The following is a 21,976-nucleotide window of genomic DNA, read 5'->3' on the forward strand; positions in this document are numbered from 1 at the left end:
CAGATACCCTGTAAGTGGAGTTAGGGTGGTTGTAAGCCACTGTGAGGGTGCCTGGGTCCTCTACAAGAGCAACAAGTGTTCTTAACTGCTGAGCCATTTCCCCAGCCCTTTAAATATGAGTAAATAAATATCTAACACCAGTATTCTAAATGCTTGTGTCTTACTTAGTCATACACTATTGTTTGTTGTTCAAGTTAAGATATGCTGTTTTCTAGAACCAAGTCTGCCCACTTTTAGGACAACTTTGAGTTCTCCTAGAATCCTTGACAGAGAAGTTTGTTAGTGTACATTGATCCTGTCACTTAGAAGAAAGAACTAATGTATTCTTTTACTTGAGAATATTTCTTTTATTCTGTTAAAAGTAAAATAACCACTCAGTTGTCATTTAGAGTCTTTAAAAGAAAGATATGGTCACAATTTAATTTATTTTGGGTGGTGGGTCATTTATATTTTACCTTGGAGAAAGATTTTTTACAATTATTCTTTTGTTTTACTGTCTTTTCTCTTTTAAGGAACTAGCATTTGACCCATATGAATCATATGCTCGGGACGTTTTACGGCCTGGATTCCATGACCGTTTCCTTAGTCAGTTATCAAAGCCTGGGGCAGCACTTTATTTGCAGGTATAGTGACTATTAAATCAAATTTCACAATCTCAGAAAAATAAACTCTTTAAAAAAAAAAAAAAACTTACTTCCTTTTTTAGTCAATAGGCGAAGGCTTCAAAGAAGCTGTCCAGTATGTGCTGCCCCGGCTGCTGCTTGCCCCTGTGTACCACTGTCTGCATTACTTTGAGCTTCTGAAGGTAAGAAAATTCTCACTGGCATTTGTAAAGCATTCTGGTTTCTTTCTTGTATTTTTTTTTTTTTTTATTTTGCCACTTCATTTGCAAATTAGCACCTGAGCATCCACATACATTAGTGTATATTCATTTTCTTTGTCTAGCTGAGAAGCAATTTTAAACATATCTGTAGAAGACTATAGAAGAATAGCATGTTTTTTCTGACTTTACTACTGAACTATAAGGCAGTTGTCAAATTTTATTTTTAATCATGTGGCCTTTTTGCTTAGATGAATGTGAAAACAACCATGTATGTATGCATCCAGTAGGGAAAATAAACCTAAAGTAATAAAGACTTAGCTCAGCAGCATTTCGTTCAGCTTTGCAGTTATATCTGTTAAACTCTCTATTTTTATTATTTTAGAAGCAGTGAATTTGTATACTAGTAAAAATTCTCCAATTAATCATAGTTAAAATATTAAGAAGTAATGGCATTCTAAAGGATTGAGTAGTCACATAAAACTTTAAAGTTAATTAATTTATAAATAAAGGCAAGAAGCTTTGAGGATTTTGAAAGACTGAGCATCTTAATAAGAAAAATAAAGGGCTGGCAAGATGGAACTGTGGCTGGCACTTGTCACTCAGCCTGGCAAGTTGAGTTCTATCCCTAGAGCTCACACAAAGGTGGAAAGAGAGAACCAGTGTTAAAAGGATGTCCCTGACCTCCGTGTACATGAGTGCCCATACGTGTACACACACATACACACACATGCACACACATGGAAACTTAAGGGATAGAGAGATGGCTTAGCACTTGTCACTCTTCTAGAGGATCTGAATTTAGTTTCTAGCACCCACACTGGACAGCTAACAAACCACATGTAGCTACAGATCCAGCACCACCTTCAGGCCTTCAGGCACACATAGCATATACTCACAGGCAAACAAACACACTTGTACTTCAATTTGTGTTTGTTGGTATGCTGTTCAACTTACTTTCATTGAGCAGAATTTCCAAGGTGTATTATTTTATAAGTATGTGAGTAGGTGGTACCCATTTGTATCTGTCACAGAAGTCAACATTGGGTGTCTTCTCTAGTTACCACCTTGTTTTTGGGTATATGACAGTGTCTATTATTGAACCTAGAACTTGTTAATTCAGCTAGAATTGCTAACCAGCCATTTTTAGAGGTCTGCCTGTCTCCACCTCACCAATTTGGGTTTTTGTTTTGTTTTTTCTTTCTTTCTTTCTTTCTTTTCTTTTTTTTTTTTTTTTTTTTTTTTTTTTTTTTTAAGGCAGAGTCTCTTTGTAGCTCTGGTTGTTCAGGAACTCAGGCTGACCACAAACAGAAATCCGCCTGCCTCTGCCTCCTGAGTTCTGAGATGAAAGGCATGAATAGTGTCTGACTTTCTAAGTGGGTACTAGAGATCTGAGCTCAGGTCCTCATACTTGCGTGGCAAGCACTTTAGCAACTAAGTCATCTTCCCAGCTGCCTCAGATTATTTCTTTGAGGTGCTATTATCATGAAATAATCTAAATAAATGGGGAAATGATCAGTATGTACTAGCATATTAAAAATGTTGCAAATTTTATAATACAATAGTATATTTGTAACTTAGGGAAACTACTAAAGAGGTTCTAATGTTCAGTCAGACACCCCATATACACCATACACACATGCACGCGCACGCACATGATTCTTGATATTCTAATTTTTTTCTCTTTGGGGAATTGTTGTTACCCCCAAGTATCCATCTATACTTGGTAATTTGGGAGGCAGAACTGACTGCATGAGATCAGGGCAGATGGAGAAATCAAATGCTAGAATTTGAGGAGCAGTTGGAACCTAACCATAATTTATCTGGATGTTTGGTGGGTTTGGAGATTTTGTAGACATTGGAGTCTTTCTATCTGCAAACTGTGTGGCTAGAGGAAAGCCACTTTATGAGCCCTGGTTTCCTTTTTATAGAATGCTTATTTCACTGGGTAGTACTACCAGCTTAAAACACTATGTATATAAAAGACTAGTTCATGTAAACACTTGCACATTTTCATCACTAGAGATGTTTCTTATTGTCCTTACTAAACACCTTTCCCTTGTCACATCTCCAACTCCACTGCCTGCCCAGATTTTTTTTTCCCTGTATCCCTGCAGTCTTTATTCTTCAGTTTGAGTTCCATCCATCACACCAACTTTGATTCTTTTCTCTCCCTTACTGGCAGCGTGTCATGATTTAACATGAGAATTGAGTCTGTGTTCAGCAACATGTCCATTTGTAGTGGCATCACCTTCATATCTCTTTAATAGACACAATAACACCATCCTTATATGGTCTTTATACTTCTTTGAACTCTCAGATAGAAAGGTATAGTTGGTTCCCTGGCACCTGCAGCAGGAAGTCTGAATTCTTGAGCTTCACTGCTTGCTAGCCCTTAATTTCATCTCTGGAGTTAGTCCTACCAATGAGCTTCAGCTGCTCTGGATATTCCAGTTCAGTGCAAGGCAGAGTTTGTTTCCATGTTTCTCCCACTGGCCTGGTGGAATTCCTATTTCCCTAACTTCTCTTTTTAATCGGCTCCCTATAGAACATCCCTTTGTTCTTGAGCTTCTCTTTCCACTAAGCTAAAACAGTAAGTGTCTTCAGACCTCTTTATAGAACTTGTTGATTTTTTATTGTCTGCCTCATCTTCAGACAGTATGATCACTGAGGAAATAGGACAAAACCTATATCTATGCCTTTGAGTTCTTGTGCCTAGCATAGTATCTGACATTTAAATCTTAGATGTCCTATCAATGTATTGTGTTATATTTTAAAAGAAATTTAATTGCAAATTTTATGTATACATGTTTATTTGAGGAATTTAGAATCCTTAAACTTTATAAATTCATAGGGTAAAATTTTGAAGGTATTAGTATAATACTGTTAGACTCAGAAATAGAATAATATGGTAGTTCCCAGAGATTGAGGAGCATGAGGAAGATATTTGTCAATGAATATAAAATTTCAATTAGGAGTAAAAAAAAAAAAGAAAAGAATTAGGGTTAATTGGAATATGATTAAAATGAATTTAATAATAATATTAAATCACACAGAAATGAGAGATTAAGCTAAGGGGTTCTGTCTAATTTCTAGTTAGCTTACTAACACATGTCATCTATATAATGGAGGAAGACAAAGGAAATAGACTTCTGACCTCATTGGAATTTGCTTTTGTGTAAACCTGCTCTTTAAAGCCCTTCTCTATCAGAAGAGTTTGGTCTCATTCCTTGAATAAAATGACCTTGGTTACCAGCTGCTTTTAGGTCCTATTTGCTTATGATGACTGAGACTGCACTTCCTCTGTGAACTCAGAAAATGTGGCTTGGGGTGGGAACCTAAAGATCACCTCTATATGGACACATAATAAGATTACAACATTATACATGGCCCACTCTAAAAGCTGAGGGAAATTGTAATTGGGAGAGGACTCCCTTAAGCATTAGCTAGGGCCAGTCCACACTAACAGACCTCCTGTCTGAGTGCTAGGGTGAATTCCTCACTGGATTGGTCTTTTTCTCATGACAAGAGGAATAAATTCAAGAGATCTATTTTAGCCTAGTGTAGCACATGCTTCCAGCACCCAGGACCTAAAACAAAGATGTGAGTCTACCCTTGGCTACAAAGTAAGATGCTTCAAAATGAAAAATACATATATACATATATATGAGAGAGTGTATGTACATTGTGGTGAGTACAGCAAAATAATAATATTATATACTTTTGAAAATTGCTGAGAATAGTTTTAAGAATTTACAGTGGAGAAAAATGATAATTGGCAGTACATATTGTTAAACATTATCAAGTACCATATTGCATACTATAAATATATACAATTTTTACTTGCCAATTAAAAAGTAACTTTTTTCAATTAAAATTTTATTTTTGATCATGTGTATGTGTGTGAGTGAGTGTGTGTGTGTGTGTGTATGTGTGTGTGTGTGTGTGTGTGTGCGTGCTGTGAGTGCAGATGCCCTCAGACTAGAGTTTTAAATGCCCTGAATCTTCAATCACAGGCAATTATAAACCTCCTGGAGTGGGTACTAGACATCAAACCTGGGTCCTCTTGAAGAACAATCTTTCTGACCTAAATTTTTACTAATTTTAATACTACTCAAAATCAAAAACATTTCCACCAAGTTAGACAGTTCTGAGACCTGTTGATGGATTAAAAGCATTAAAGTTGATATTTTATAAAGTGAAGGCTTCCTTCTGCATTTGTGAAACCATCTGTTCCCATAACATGATTTTTGTATATGAAGTTTTGTTTGCTTTATTAAACAAAGTTAGAGTAAATGTAATGACCAAGAGTCTGAATATTAACAGATTTGTTCAACAAAATAATTAAACAACTTTAATTAATATCTTGGCAAGTACCCCATTCTCTTTGCAATATGCTGGGTCCATGTAATTTAAGAGAAACTGAATTTCTTTCATTTTAAGAATCAAGCCAAAGTCTGATTGATGTACATGTGTGTATGTATGTAGGTCTATGTATATATGTGTATGTATTCATACACATATGTAGTATGTACATATTAATATAATCTAAGGCTGCCACAGCAGAATATAAACTTGATGCTCTGGAGGGAGAAATCTGAAGTTGACAAGGCTACATCTTAAAGTGTCTAGGGAAGAGTCCTCTCTTGGCTCTGAGGAGGCAGTCACAGGTAGACTTTGCCTCTACCTGCCTCAGGTTCATCACTTCCTGATGCTAATGTTGTAAGCATACAAAGTCTCCAGGTTAGTGAATATAGGGTTCAATCATAACGTAGCATGATCTCATTTGAATAAACATGCAAAGACCTTAGTTCTAAATAAGTTTTTCATGTCATTTCAGTTAATTGGGCACATTAGTGAAGAGGTCTTTGGACTGACAGTCATGAACAGTCATTAAACTGCCTATTCATTTAAGTAAATGGTATTCATTTTATATTATGTTGGAGAAAAATAGTTTCTAGAAATAAAATCATTAATTCACTTGTTCCTTTTTAAAAGGGAAGCCATTCTAGCTATTCTGTTTACTGATAAACTGAACTGGGTGGAGGTATGGAAATGGATATAATTCAGTAGTAGAATGTCTGCCTACTATGCATGAGGTCCTGCCTTCAGGCCCTCCATACCATAAAACCAAGAACCTCAAAATTAAATACCATGTACAATTTATTTTATGTTAAAATAATCAAATTTTATTCTTAAGAATATTTCTATGAATATCATTTGTGTGTGTGTATGTGTTTTTTTTTTTTTTTGGTTTGTTTTTGTTTTTTTTTTTTTTTTTTTTTTTTTTTTTGAGACAGGGTTTCTCTGTGTCGCCCTGGCTGTCCTGGAACTCACTCTGTAGACCAGGCTGGTTTTGAACTCACAGATATCTGCCTGCCTTTACCTCCTGAGTGCTGGTATTAAAGACATTCACCACCATTACCAGGCTTATCATTTTCCTTTGATAGTTCTTTTATACCATCTGTCTCTTAGGATTTCTTGGGAGCTCCATTGTACATGCAGTATACCATGATAACTACTTTGCCTTTGCTTCTTTCTGTTAAACAGGCTTTACTCTGTAGCCCTGGCTGGGATAAAGTTCTGCATCCCAGCTAGCCTTAAAGTTGTAGTGATCCTTCTGCTCAGACTCCCGAGTGCTAGATTAGTTACAAGCCACCACACCTGGCTTCCCTACTACTTCTTTCTAAGGAACCAGAAAGTGAGCAAGGGTGTAAGTGGTTCCTTCCCTGTGAAAAAATAAGGCTTATTGTCTGTGTAGGACATATACATTTTCATTATACATTAGAATATGATTCCTTAGATGACATTCAGTGTATATATGAGCTATTCTTAGAGAGGGTGTGCTTAATAGGTAAGCTTGCAGTGTTAATAACAACTACCCATGGACAATAACAAGAGAATACTTCTTTGCTGTCATTTATGTATGAATTGTTACTGGTTTGTCTGTGGCAACAGTAAGCCACCTCTTTAAGGATAATTAGCTTCAAATATTTTGCATCATTTCCTAGTTTTAATCAATTTAAAAAAAAAAAAAAGGTCTTTATTAGTTGGGTGTGGTAACCATACACTTTAATCCCTCCTTCAGAAAAAAAGGAAGAAAAAGGGGAAATATTTGTTGGGTTTTTGGTTTTAAAAAATGCTAATAGTAGAGAAATGGCTCAATGATTAAGAGCCATTGTTATTCCAAAGGACATGGTTTCAGTTTCAAGTACCCACATGCCAGGTGGTTAACTGTCTTTAACTCCAGTTCCAGGGCATATGACATTCTTTTCTGGTCTCCAAGGCACATAGTGCATATACATGTAGGCAAAATACCCATACACGTAAAATAAAAACACAAGCAGTATTTTCCATATGCCAATATATTCCACATGCAAAATGCAAGTTAAGTGGTACATACAAGACTCTGAAACATGAAACATGTTTTTTAATAGAAAAATCAAGTGACCTCTAAGCAGGTTTTCTTGTATATACCTTTATATTAGAATTTTGTACAAATGGGTATATTTGCTGAATACCAAGTCCAAGATCTGGAGAGATGACTTAGTTGATTAGAGCATTTGCTGCTCTTCCAGAAGGCAAGTTCTCAACATCCATGGAGGGTGATTCAGAAACACCTGTACCTCCAGTACCCTTATCTGACCTCTGAGGGTACTGTACTTACATGTATACATCTTCACTCCCTCCCACAGGCACACAACTAAAAACATATCTATGATCATGACAAAATACAGAGGGAACAATATTCTGCCTATTGGTCAACTCTTGCTCTGTGTGCTATTGACCTGACTTTACATTTTTGAAGACTTGTTTTTACATTTATTCAATTATTTATATGGGGGGGGATGAGCATAAGGAAAAGGGGGTCATATTTTTGGAGGTCAGAGAACAACCTAAGGTTTTCTCCTCCTACCATATGGGTCCTTGGGATTGAACTGGGGTTATCAGGCTTAGCAACAGCTTGATTTGCTGATTGATCTAGCCAGCCCTGAACTTTTTTTTTTTTTTTTTTTTTTTTTATTCTGTACTTAAATTACCTCTGTGTGCCAGGCAGTGGTGGCACATGCCTTTAATCCCAGTACCCTAGAGGCAGGGGCATCTCTGAATTCCAGGACATCCAGGGGGGTTGGGGATAGGAGGGGGTTTCTCTGCCTGGTACCATGTTAAATCCTCTAGGTTTAGAAGCAGTCTGTGCTGTTTGTTTTCAGGAACTTGAATGCTGAATGCATGCATGGTCTTTCACAAGAAAACCGGGTAACAGTAGTAACAAGTCACATTCTGAGCTTAGGCCAACCACAGACTTTCAAGTGCTAGAATTACATGTATATGCCACCAAACCTTGCAAAAACAGTGACAAGAACTGCTGTCTTCAGGGACAGCTTCTCAGGTATCTGAGGCTGCCTCTGCCTGCTGAGTCCTGAGATTACAGTGTCAGAGACTAGAACTGGGGGCTTTATATGTGCTAGGTAAACATAATACTATAGCTATATCCTCAGCCCAGAAAAACACTTCAAAAATAAAGTTAGAGGTCAGGGAAATGGCTCAATTGTTAGGAACACTTGTTGCTCTTGTAGAGGACACAGGTTCAGCTCCCAGGACCCACATATAGAGTTACTACCACCTGCAACTCCAGTACTAGGGGATCTGACATTTTCTTCTGACCTTTGTGGGCATGAAGCACACATGTTCATATATGCAGGCAAAACATTCATACACACAAAATCTAAAAAGTTGCATTTTTAGACTATTTCAAATTATTGAAGTTGAAAGGATTGAGTGAATATTAATTTTATCCTTAAAGTGAGGTTATTGATTTGCCCTTTTGACTTCACAGCAGTTAGAAGAAAAGAGTGAAGATCAAGATGACAAGGAATGTGTGAAACAAGCAATAACAGCTCTGCTTAATGTCCAAAGTGGCATGGAAAAAATATGCTCCAAAAGCCTTGCGAAACGAAGACTGAGGTGACTGTTCTCATTCTAAAATCTCTTCCTTTCTACCCTGGAGCTGTGGCATAAATTCAGGGGCCTTAGCTCCGTCCTTAAATAAACAATGACGAAAAAGATGTTAGTGACAAGCTTGGTCTTACAGAGGAAGTGACATCAAAGCCAGGAGAATTTGTTATTGTTTGAAAGACCTTTCATATTTGTGCATTTTCCCTGCATATTCCCAGACAAGATCTGAGGAGCAGCGGGTGAACTGAAGGTGACAGGGCAAAGTGTACCGGGTAGATTTACACCAGTGACTTTGTATCAGAGGCAAATTAGAAGTGTTCTTTAGTTTAGGGATTATATAACTTGAGCTATTAATTCACATAGCAGATTTTCCACTTTCCTAATTATAATGTGCTGTATACTTTTATTGTTGGGTCTTGTTCCTTTAAAAATACAATTCATCTCTTAGGACTTTTTTTTTTTTTTTTTTTTTTTTACTGTATTGGGCTACTTTTTGATATCTGTCTTTCTAAATATTTAGTACTCAGGCAGAAATAATCATTTTGTACCTGAATTTATGTAGTTGAATATCACTGTTCTTTTTATAAACTACAAATATTTCTGTGATGTTTTACTTTCCAGAGTTGTATAATTACATATATTTAGGGAATTAGTAAGGACATGATGTTTTAAGTTCTAGTTTGCCCTTCCACCTTATCTGCATGAACTGTAAATTCTGTCTCTGTGTTCTAATAGTGTTTCTTCCTTTACCCAGTGAGTCTGCATGTCGCTTTTATAGCCAGCAAATGAAGGGGAAACAACTAGCAATCAAGAAAATGAACGAGATTCAGAAGAATATTGATGGTTGGGAGGGGAAAGACATTGGACAGTGTTGCAATGAGTTCATAATGGAAGGAACGCTTACCCGTGTAGGAGCCAAGCATGAAAGACACATATTTCTCTTCGATGGCTTAATGATTTGCTGTAAGTCAAATCATGGTCAGCCAAGACTTCCAGGTGCTAGCAATGCAGAATATCGTCTTAAAGAAAAGTTTTTTATGCGTAAGGTACAAATTAATGATAAAGATGACACCAGTGAATACAAGCATGCTTTTGAAATAATTCTGAAAGATGGAAATAGTGTTATATTTTCTGCCAAGTCAGCTGAAGAAAAGAACAACTGGATGGCAGCACTGATATCTTTGCAGTATCGGAGTACCCTAGAGCGAATGCTCGATGTAACAATGCTACAGGAAGAGAAAGAGGAGCAGATGAGGCTACCTAGTGCTGATGTGTACAGGTTTGCAGAGCCAGACTCTGAGGAGAATATTCTGTTTGAAGAGAACATGCAGCCCAAGGCTGGGATCCCAATTATCAAAGCAGGGACTGTGATTAAGCTGATCGAGAGGCTTACATACCATATGTACGCAGGTAAGAAACATGAAGTAGCTTTTATTGGCTTTTTCTGCTCAAGCTGACTGATTTGATGGCTCAAATAGAAAACTAACAAAAGGCCAAGATTCCAATAGAGAAGCTCTGACTAAACCATCACCCATTTCTTTGAAGTCTTTACTACTTCTACCATATTTATATCCATTATTTTAAGCCTAGAATCAAAGTTACAAAGAGAAAAGGTCAGTCCCTTGTCTAAAGTAACCTGGTAAAAAGTAGTAGGAACAGGATTAACTATCAACATGAGTGTCTCAGAGTTTCTGCCCCTGTGCACTGCTTTTCTTATTCTATAACTGAGTTACAAACTATGTGGGATTTTAAATATTCACCCATCATCAAAATTGTGCTAGTGGCAAAAATATATACAGTATTGCCTTTTCTTAGTCTCCATCCCTCTTATCTATTAAGGAAATCTGGAAACCATTTTCAGTATTTTGTTCTTAGTGTTATTTATGCGGTTTATCTCAGCAGGTTTTAAAGACAGACCAGTCTGAACAACCTAGAAAGATGCTAGGCAGGATTATATACAGTGGTTGAGAGGTAAGGGGCATATGTGAATCATTTTATATGCTTCAACACAGTGAGACATCTGATCATTGTCACATCTTAGCACTGTGGTGGCATAGACAGCACTGAACTCACACTCTGTCCCTTCAGGTCTCAGAACCACAGTTTCTTAAAAATTAACATCAAAATAGCTACCATAGTGTGTTGTTGAAAAGCATAAATGAAATGCAGAATATAAAATCTATTTAAATATAAATGTAAATTTTCAAAGAATGTTCTTTTTTTCTTTAAAAGACATTTGAAATTTAAAGTCAGTGTAACTCATATGGTATTAAATACCAGAATGTGAAAATTAACCTCTATTCCCATATTTCTCATTTAAATATGTTCCTATTTTTAGGAAATGTATGTTTCTGAGAGAAAATATTTCCCGTTTTTTTTTTTTTTTTTTTTTTTTTTTTTAAGTTCTATAAGTGGGTCCCCTGTTTCCTTTGGAAAGTGTTCTGGTGCTAGCAAGATTAGGCTTTGAAAATATTATTTTGTTTATTCACTTGAGTAAAACTGAACAGGATTTAACAAGGCTTTTCTATTCAATTTATTCAGTACACAAGCAGAACTCTATATGACTTAGAACTACCAAAGGGAAAGAAATTAAATTTGAGTAGTATTTTTATGAGTGTTCTCAAACCACTTTATAATATAATATATGCCATTACCCACATATCTGGGATAGATAAGCTAGAGTTTAGTTTTGCCTTCAGTAATTTGGACTCTTAACAGGTAAATCTTTGAAACCTTTTCCATAGTAAATTGACAGCATTTACCAAAGGTGAGTTTTACCATGATTTGGCTTCTTTGAATGTGTATTATTCAGTGAGAGTGCAGAGTAGCTGACACATGTTGAATATTAAGAGAAGCCTCGTCTGGGGTTCCAGTTTTAGTATAAATTGTCACCTAGACACTTATATAATCAGTGTGTTTGTTACTCAAAAATTAAAAAAATATGTATATTAAAAAGATTTAAGCTGCTCTGTAGTTATATTAAAGATAAATAGGTTACCTCTTTATATATATACATATATATATATATATATATATATATATATAAAGCTGTTTTTAAGCTTTACAGTTTTCAGTAATTATTATGACCTATCATTTACTTTATCTTCATTAACCTTCTATATACTGTTTAAAATTATAGCCAGGCAGTGGTAGCACATGCCTTTAGTCCCATTGCTCAGGAGGCAGAGGCAGGAAGGTCTCCATGAGTTTGAGGCCAGCCTGGTCTACAGAGAGAGTTCCAGGACAGCCAGGGCTACACAGAGAAACCTTTTCTCAATAAAAGAAAAAAGCAAAGGAAATAATCAACAATAACAACAAAATTGTAAAATTGTAAAAATACTTTGTTAACTCAAGATTTGTGAATTTAAAATACTCTTTTAATTTTTTGACAGCAAAAGTTCAAGTCATTTATCTTACCCCATTGTCTTTGTTTTTAAACCCTTGTGAATTTAAAACCTATTTATTTTATCCTCAATACTGTTTGCTTGTTTGTTTCTTAAGAAAAGGACAAAGCAAAAACTATATAAGCCACAGTAAAAAAAAAAAAAAAAAAAATCAACATTTGAATTGAGTGGTAATACTGCAGTGTCAAGGGGACTTGTGTCCCTGAGCCTTTGAGGGGTGGCATTCTTAGAACTATGTACCTCTGGTTATTAAGGACAGTTTAATTTTCCCTACAGCACAGTCAGTGATCACTGGAGACTCAGTAGAAAGAACAGGCTGTTCTTTTTTCTAGCAAGTCAGTTGTTACTGATTTCTATATTCTGAAATCTACAATCTGTTTTTATAACATTTCTGTACATTTTTAACTGATGTATTTAAAAGAATTCATTTCTGATTAGCAGTTATAATCTATAATTAAATATTTGTTTTCTGGGGAATTATGTCTTTTATTTTGACTTTTTTTTTTTTTTTTTTTTTGAATGAGTATACTTTGTAAGCATACTTCAGTAAGCTAATGGGTTTTGTTTGGTCCAGCAGCTTTCATTCTTTATGTATACAATGCTACTAAAGACTATTTTTGCCATGATATTATCTTATACGTCTGGTGACTATTGTCAACTTACAGCTTTTGTATAAAGTAATGTCTTTCTTATTTTGATGAAGTTTACTGAAATTTAACCTAATGAGATTATTTTACTTTTCTAAATTTTTTTTTAAAGTTTTTATGTATGTGCAGTGCTGGTAGCATCCAGAAAGTGTCAGATCCCCTGGGACTGGAGTTATAGATAGTACTTGGTTAGGAATCAAACCTAGTTCCTCTGGAAGAATGCCAGGTGCTCTTAACCTCAGAGTTCTCGCTGCAGTTTCTGTTTTACTTTTTAAATTTAAAATCCTGGAAGGATTTTTTTTTTTTTAATTATGTTATAGCTATGCTTTTTGACTCTTTTTTTTTTTTTTTTTTTTTTTGCTCTGTCTTGAAATTTAATTGAATGTTTTGTCTCATAATACTAGAGTCTACCAGCAACTTTGATGAGTTCTAAGCTTCAAGTACATGAAATTACTGCTAATTATTAGTTTACTAGCCATTCTTTGATATCTGTTTACTGAAGTTTTTACTTGCAGTATAGGATTTTTTTTTTTCTTATAATAGACCAACTACTCTATAGAGTCCATTTTTGACTTATTACGGTCACTATAGAATGTGCTTTTGATAGACATTCAGGGACTTGTAAGACATAAAAGCAGTATTGTAAGATCTCCTCCAGCTTACAGTAAGTTATCACTTGTCTTGAGTAAACATTAGTCTGTTTTTTTCCTTTTATCTTCCCAAATTTAAAAAAAGGGGGGGAGGGGGTTCTGATAGTTATTAGGTGTTTTTGTTGGAGAACATGAAGTACATGTGTGGCTACAGTGAAACAAAAGCTAAAATTAGTAACTCAACTTTTTTATTATATAGTGAAAGTCACTGTATATAATACATGAGGAAATTTAATGATGTAACAGCACTTAAACATCATCTAGATTATTACAAGTTGCTCAGACATATTGAAAAACAGAAGATAAAACTGGATTACAGAAGATTAAGTCAGGTTTACTTGGCTTCAGCTAACTTGATTTCTCAAATGTTACAACAATAAATTACAAATGAAAGCTATATACCTTAAGTGCCAGGAGTTGTCCACACCCTCAGTTTATAAATAAAAGCCCAAGACTCCTAAGGATTGTTTAATTTGCTAAGGGTTGTTTAATTTGCTAGAAATCTATCAGTTAATTACAGAATGAAGCCTATAAATTAATTGCTTTATCAGCCAAATAAATGTCCATGACACACTTTCAAACTGAGTTTTTAAAAATTACTTTGACATGCTTTTTAAAAGTTATATGTGATTAATAATAGAAACAAATGGACTTTTAATTACTCATGATGCTTATTCATTTGGGGCAAATACAGGTATACTATGAAGAGGTACAGGTTTGGTTTTCATTGAAATAGGCAACATGTTCTGGATATTATGCTTTGCATGCAATTAGGTCCTGTCCATCTCTTACTTCTGGGCATGAAAACTATTCAGTCACTAGCCTATACCTTAGCCATGTCATTTTATTTGCTTTTCTGTGTTCTTGAGGGAGGATAGGTAACCAGGCTGGCGTTAAGTTCACCAGCACCCCCCTCCACCCCCAGTACTGGGGTTGGTTATAGGTGTTGCCACCAGGTTTTTTTCCTGACAAAGCTCAGTCATTGAGCCATGAGAATAGTTTGTTCTGTAAATGGAAAGCTTTCTGGAAAAATACTTTTATATTTTAGGTAAGTTAAAATATGGGTAACATACATGAATGATGACAGTCTAATGTAGAGTCTAATTTATAGCTTTTGTTTCATCCCCAGTGTTTCTGGACTTAGCAGATTTTGGGTAATTCATCCTGAATTCTGAAAGGAAACCTCCTCGGTTGGGTGGATTATTTTACATTTGGCAATGATATAGAGAGACAGTTTCCTTACCCTAGAGCAATCACAAAGCAGTGTCACAAGGGAAAGGAGAGCAGGAAGTTCATTCCATAGAGCTGCTGTAGACAATGCACTGCAACCAATTATGAGATAAAGCAACACTGGCAGAAATATGGTTATGGTTGGTGGCAGTCTATTAGTCTGGCCATGTGTGGTAGAAAATAGGATGGCACCGAGGCTAGGATAATAATAATTCAGGACACACTGAAGTGTGGAAAACTGTGACTTTATGTGGTCAACTTCTTTTGTAGAAGATGACATTGAGAAAACTTAAAATCTTTTTCTGATGTACTGCTATCTTTGCACTCACATATAAAATGTTCAAAATTCTGCATTAGACTTGAGCCTGTATCTTGCATAAATTCACTCTAGGCGTTTAACTTTTAAAGTCTCTGAACAATTTTTGATCTATAGGGCAGTGCTTTTCTATTTTTAAACCCTGATATTTTTTTCTAAGTGTTTGTGCGTCAGCATAGCGTCTGTTTCCTTTTTTTAAGGAATTCAAAAGTGATTGTTTATAAGTCCTTGCCGAGGAGCTTATTGTTTCTTGAGGTTTTAAATGGATATATTAAAAGGGAGTATTATCACATGAGCAGACATCCTGAGTAACAGTGTTCCACTATGCTGGATGGGGGAAGGGTGCTCTTTATAAATAGATGTGTAATATACTAAATATTTAATAAATCTTATGACCTTGCCATACTAAATGTCAAGTGTTAGAGACAGAAGGATTGATGACCTAAAAGCTAATATGCTGTATTTTTGAACACGAGATATACTGTAGATATAATTGAAGTTCAGATGAATTTGAAAAATTGTACACCAAATAACCAAGAATTGTCCAGGAGTGGGGTCAGTTAGAAGGCAAGCAAAAAAAAAATAGTAACCATGGTCTGGGGATGTAGCTCAGTTGGTTGAATGCATGCAACTGTGGGTTCAGTCACATACACTTCATAAACTGGTATTGACACATGCCTGTCATCTCTGCCTGTAGTACTCAGGAGGGAGAGGTAGGAGGTTTAGATGTTCAATTCAGAGTCATCTTCAGTACATAGTAAGTTCTGGGTCAATCTAAGATCCATGAGACTCCATCTCAGAAAACAAAACAAAAAACATAAAAATAACTACAACTTAAAGTTGAAGATACAGGGACATATGCCAAGTACTTGAAACTAGACTCAGAAGGTATTTGTATAAAGGAAGTATGGAGAGGAGGAGTCAGAGAAGCTATGAACATGACAGGAAACAAGAAAGAAGAATGCTTCCTTTGGTAGGGGATTATGTCTGAGTAACATGTTTCTAGAGTAATCTTTGCTTCCACACCAGAAGGCAATGTCAAATTGTACTACTTTTTCTATTAGTATTTGTTGTGCTTGTACCTTAAAGTCAGAGTCTGCCTGATGTTTTTATTTTTGTGTTTGTCTCCTGATTTTGAAACATCACTGCAGAATATGAGTAGATACATAACTGTGCCACAAGCAAAGAGCAGGATATTAATTCTTATCATTGCTTGTTAAATGGAAGGAGGTACTTTATTTTTTTTAATGAAATTTTATAATCTGCCTTTGTTGCTGAGGGTTTTTTTTATATCATATTTAGTCCTTTGCATTGTCATAAAGGTCTCCTGTGATTGATGTGGCATAGCACATGTTTGAATCATTGAGACGGAGAAATCAATGCAGCAGAAACAAAAATAGCTTCTGGAATATGTATATATAGCTTTTCTGTATAAAATTCCAAAATGCAGGTAAATCATCTCAAAATAAGTTGTTATTAGGAATTTTTCATTGCTTAAGATTAGAAAGTGTGGTGTATTAAAATCAGCATGGGCATATGAGTAGTTTTTAGTTCCTTGGGTTGTTTTGTTTTGTTTTAAGTACTTAAGCTTTTGCCAGTTTTCCTAGAGTATTTTAGTTCTTCCACATACAACCCACCCTCCCTTTTTGGCAAGGCTGCTTTCAGCTTCTAGTCAAGATAAGAACAAACATTAGAGCACACTACAGCAGTGGTTACTGTGGGGTATTTGTTCCTCTTGCCAGCACCAGAAGACCCTCTCTGAACAGTGTCATAGGAAGAACAGCGCTCTACTGACTAGACTGCTCACTTCCAGTGACTTCTGGTGCCTCTACCAGCTTAACAGTTACAACTGCATCCTGATTTAATCATTTATGTGAACTTCTATGGTGACACTAATTAGTTGGTAAATTCTGTATTTTTAGATCTCATAGCTAGGTAAGGCTTATGGGAATCCTTTGATCAGGGGAGGTATCTGGCTTGGGAGAAAAGAGCACCAGAGCAGGAATCAGTTTCTCTTCCATAGTTCTTATGACCTACTTACCTCCCAGAAACTATATGACACAAATGTAGGTGAACACTCTCCTGGGGCTGTTACTTAATGGGCATCAGGAAGTGATATGGGACTGAGGCACAGCATGCCTTTCTCAATATCAGTTACAGAAGTAAAGATATGGCTAAAATAGATTTGGCCTAAGATGATAAAAATTCCACTTTAAAAAATAACTATACTTTTCTTAAAACATGCTTTAATTCACTTAGCACTTGCTCTTTTTTGTCTGAACCCACAGCTTTTAGCCTAACATGGTGGTATTTGAGAAGAAAAGTTCTGAATGTGGATGTTAGATCATCAGCCTGAAATAACCCTGTGTTTTGAGGAGTGGGTCCACACTGTCAATGTGTAAACACAGCCCAGAGATGCTCAGAGGCCTCATCTAGGATACACAGCTCTCTCCAGCAGGGACAGCCAAGCATCCCAACTTTGGCTGCCACTGTTGCTTCCTGAACACATACTATTTTGAGAAGCCTCACCTTACAAATAGATTTGCAGAACAGGAAGAAGGTTCTTGGAAGGGAGGGTTGTGATGGAACCGATAAATATCTCAGTTTTAAAATCTCGTACAGCCTTCTGTTTTTAAATCTTTTCTTCTGGATGAGACATTAGTCTTTAACTGAGGATCTCTGTAACTGAAGACAATAAAATACCAACAGAAAGGAAATTATTAAAAGATTTTATGTATTTAAAATACTTTTATCAGCAACCCACTCTAGCTTTAGGAGATTCAAACTAAAGGAAGGAACACTAAATAAAACCAAAAATTTTTTTTAGCTGGAGGTGTGATCACACATACCTATAAACCCCAGCACTTTGGATACTAACACAAGAAGATTGTGAGTTCAAGGCCAGCCAGCCTGGATATCTAGCTAGGTCCTTCCTGCCCAAAGCAAAAGACTCCCACAACAGTATGTTTTTGCTCTATAAATTTTTCTTCAAATTGAAAAAAAAATTCAATAGTTTCAACTCAGGGCTGTTTGATAGTTAAGTCAGTTATTATCTTGATGATAATGTGTACCAACAGATTAGATCAGCATTCTATCTTGTCATAAATCTATGAACTTGAGTTTTAGGTAAAAAGTTACTGTGATATTTTAAGGCTAAATTTAAGGTGCTTAGAATCAAGTAAAAATTTTTCTAAATATATACTAATTTTACTAAACCTTGTCCTAATAAAAGACTTCTTATAAAACTTTGATCAATTGATGTATAGGTGTTTACTGCCATCTGTGAATTTACAATCACAATTTACCCTTATCTGTAATGTAAACAGGGAAATAATCCCACAGGACTCAAGTTACCTGATGTTCTCCCTTCATTTTAAAGGGCCTAAGTATGAGATCTGAGATGTAGAAGTGACTGGGTTTTTTGAGACTGTCTTACTATGTATCTCTGGCTGGCTTCAAACTCCCAGAGATATGCCTGCCTCTGCCTGTGATTAAAGGCCATGCCATCACATCCAGAGAGTATTGAGAAAGGGACTTTCCCTTCATTATGCTTAAAACCTGGGAGAATACTGTCAAGGAAAGATCAGAGGAGGCAAGCCTAGGAGAGTGATCTGACAATAGGCCTCCATTATATTCCATGGAGATGCACATGCAAAGTAGGCCTTTGAAGAAGAGGTTGGAGCCTGCTGCTCTTATGACTGAACTTTTATTGTAACTACTTCAAATGACAGGGTTGGGAAGAGTAAAAATAAGAGATTTTTTTTAGAACTATTTTTTATTGTCTCTGTTCACACATGTTCATGAGTATGGCACAAACAAGCTCTGTGTGTGTATGTGTCCTAGGACAACTTTTGGGATATGATGACCCCAACCAAGCTTGTATGGCAAAGGACATTTACTTGGTGAGACATCTCATGGTCTTTTTTTTAGCAGTTAAAAATAAGGCCTCTGGCAATCGAGACCATTAACTACTTAGCTAACCCTACTACTCTATAAGATTTGGTTTCTAGTTCTTTGCTCTGTTAACATGATTTATAGGAAGTTAGGAAACATAGTTAATTAAAGTGATGTCAGGAAATGGACAGGTTATTGTTATAGCCATCTTTACTAGGTAGGTGACCCAACACACTGAGATCCTGGCAGCAAATAGGAACCTGGTTCAAGTCCCTGTCCTTGCTTTTTTTCCATTGCACATTCCAGAACAAGAAATCAGCTGATTATATTTTACAGTCAGTGTTTTTTGTTTTTCTAAAGCCACTACTTTAGGAGGTGCCAAAGCTATCAATACATTAAAGTTCAAAGCCGTCTATATGGGTAAAATATCTGGGTACTTTTTGTTTTGCTTTAATTTTGTTTTTGTTTTTTCAAGGAAGGGTTTCTCTGTGTAGCTTGGGAGCCTGTCCTGGACCTTGCTCTGTATACCAGGCTGTCCTCACAGCCACAGAGATCCACCTGCCTTTACCTCCTGAGTGCTGGCTGGGATTAAAAGCATGCACTACCACCACCTAGCAATATCTGGGGACTTTTAAGACTGTGTCTTTGATCTGTTTTGAAACTGAAAATAATAGTTTTAATCATTGTTTATCTGAGACTTTAATACTGTTCCTTTTCCTTTTCAGATCCTAATTTTGTTCGGACATTTCTTACAACATACAGATCCTTTTGCAAACCTCAAGAATTACTGAGTCTTATAATAGAACGGTCTGTCCATTTTAAATGTCTGAATTCTTTGATTTGGAAAGGATTAAGTTACATATTTCCTATAAATGTGTCAATAAGTATAACTGTAGATGAACTTAATATAAAACTACTACTGGGCTTACAAAAATGTACTAACTTTGGTTATTTATATAGATTTCTCTCTTCCCCTCCCCCCCATTGATTTAGTATTAAAATTCCAATTTTTCAAGGTTTAGGCTGCACTGGGATTGAGCCATGGGCCTTTGGTTCAGTCTAAGCAGTATTCCCAGCCCAGATTAAAAGAACTGTATAATATATGAATATGTGTGATTTATTAGACTCTAGACTGGACATATGCCTATAATCCAAGAATTTGGGGGGTAGAGGCAGGAGGATCAGAATTCAAGGTCATCTTTGACTATACATAGGGAGTGTAAGGCTACCCTGAGCTACATTAAACCACACCTTTAAAATAACAACACACTAGAAATTCAGATTTTAATGCTTCACAAATTCTAAACAAATTTTCAAATTTCTACATATTGAATAAAGTGGATCCTGTCAGTGAGCAAATGCTTTTTATCAAGGAAAATGTTTTTCATCTACCCAAATGGCAATCAAGTTTCAAGCACTAGTCACCCTTAAAATTATAGCTACTGATTTAGAGTAATCTACAGACTAAAAATTAACATTAGTCCCATTTTAGACTTTTTTTTTTTTTTTTGCTTCTAGTTAGTTTCAGCTCTACTGGCAATATTAACTTCTTTTTAAAAAATATAATCAGCCTTTACCATTATAAAAGCCTTGTATATTTATAGTAAATTTTTATAGTATTCTCTTGATTATACTTATAAGTATAAATAAAAGTTTGTGAATCTGGATTTGATATAATATTTTCATTTTTTTTCTGTCTTATGGTAGATTTGAAATTCCAGAGCCTGAGCCAACAGAAGCTGATCGCATAGCTCTAGAGAATGGAGACCAGCCCCTGAGTGCAGAGCTGAAGAGGTTTAGAAAGGAATATATTCAGCCTGTCCAACTGCGGTAAGTAGTAAAGATGTGGCTGCTGCATAGAAACTGCAGCTTCTTAAATGTGTGTTTCAAAGTGGGGAGGTTCAAGAACTGTTCCCAAGTATGGTGAAGGGAGGCAAACCAAGTGGATTAATTCAGAGTCTTCTCCGACTTACAAGCTCTAGTGGATTGTTTATTGGTAGGAGCTGCTCTTGTTTCATGTTTACACTCAGTGTGAGATCCCATGTAATCCAGTTGTGTTAATGCCACAGAGTGTTAAATGTATGTCGGCACTGGGTGGAGCACCATTTTTATGACTTTGAAAGAGATGCAGACCTTTTACAACGAATGGAGGAATTTATTGGAACAGTAAGAGGTATGTTTTTAATTTGCTACTTGCATATATGATAAAATTACTAATATGATTACCCTCAATTGATACATTATAGCTTATTTGAAAATGTTAAACTTTCTCATCAAACTTCATTTAAGCTGGGTGTGGTGGTGCACTCCTTTGATCCCAGCACTCAGGAGGCAGAGGCAGGCAGATGTCTATGAGTTTCAGGAAAGTCAGGGCTACAGTAGTGAGACCCTGTCTCAAAAAACAAAACAATAAAACCCATCATTGAGACTTGTAAATTGCTCAGCAGTGATCTGCTGACTCGTCTGTTTTAAAACTGGGTCTTTTAGGTCTCAGTTTAAGATACACCACTTAATTGAAACTATGTGCTACCTACAGTACATGTTTGAATTTTTCTACCACTGTAGCACCACTGATAAAGGTGTATAGTTAGGTAAGTAAAACAAATCAGAGAGATAATAAATAGCATATTACACTGACAGACTACTTCTTACCATCACCACTAGCCAGATACATAATTTTGGTTCGTTAGACTTTAGTTTATTGTTTAGTTTATTTAGTTTATTATTATTATGAGAAATGGGTTGATTATCATTATCACAAAGTCTCCTTTACTTTAAAATTTCTGTGATTGTGTGACTTTAAGGGTGCCCTAGACAAGCTTTGTTTTATAGTCTAAAGAAAATCAGAAAATAAAGGGTTAAATAGATTACTGTACAGTACAAAAGATAGCCACATCAAACAGAAGACTAATATGGTCAATCAGTCCTCATAATTGGGTTATAAAATACAATATTAATTAGACATGTATAATTTACTTTTATTAATCTTTTAATTATATATGGGATATTCCTTGCATGTAAGAATTATAAAAAATAGTATTTCAAACTAAGGTTCAAAG

The 21,976-nt window shown here is 35.7% G+C and overlaps 1 protein-coding gene across 1 annotated transcript in view; it reads left to right on the forward strand.

Annotated features, from left to right (window-relative positions):
- The window catches only part of Sos1 (SOS Ras/Rac guanine nucleotide exchange factor 1), a 70,750-nt gene that overhangs the window by 28,965 nt on the left and 19,809 nt on the right, over window positions 1–21,976 (forward strand). The window contains exons 7-13 of the mRNA XM_051177860.1: window positions 513–623; window positions 707–805; window positions 8,658–8,785; window positions 9,531–10,186; window positions 19,643–19,724; window positions 20,625–20,747; window positions 20,987–21,090. Of these exons, the coding sequence (XP_051033817.1) occupies window positions 513–623; window positions 707–805; window positions 8,658–8,785; window positions 9,531–10,186; window positions 19,643–19,724; window positions 20,625–20,747; window positions 20,987–21,090 (1,303 nt within the window). The remainder of the gene's footprint in view (window positions 1–512; window positions 624–706; window positions 806–8,657; window positions 8,786–9,530; window positions 10,187–19,642; window positions 19,725–20,624; window positions 20,748–20,986; window positions 21,091–21,976) is intronic.

Source organism: Phodopus roborovskii, unplaced genomic scaffold (assembly GCF_943737965.1).
Source record: "Phodopus roborovskii unplaced genomic scaffold, PHOROB, whole genome shotgun sequence".
Lineage (NCBI taxonomy): Eukaryota > Metazoa > Chordata > Mammalia > Rodentia > Cricetidae > Phodopus > Phodopus roborovskii.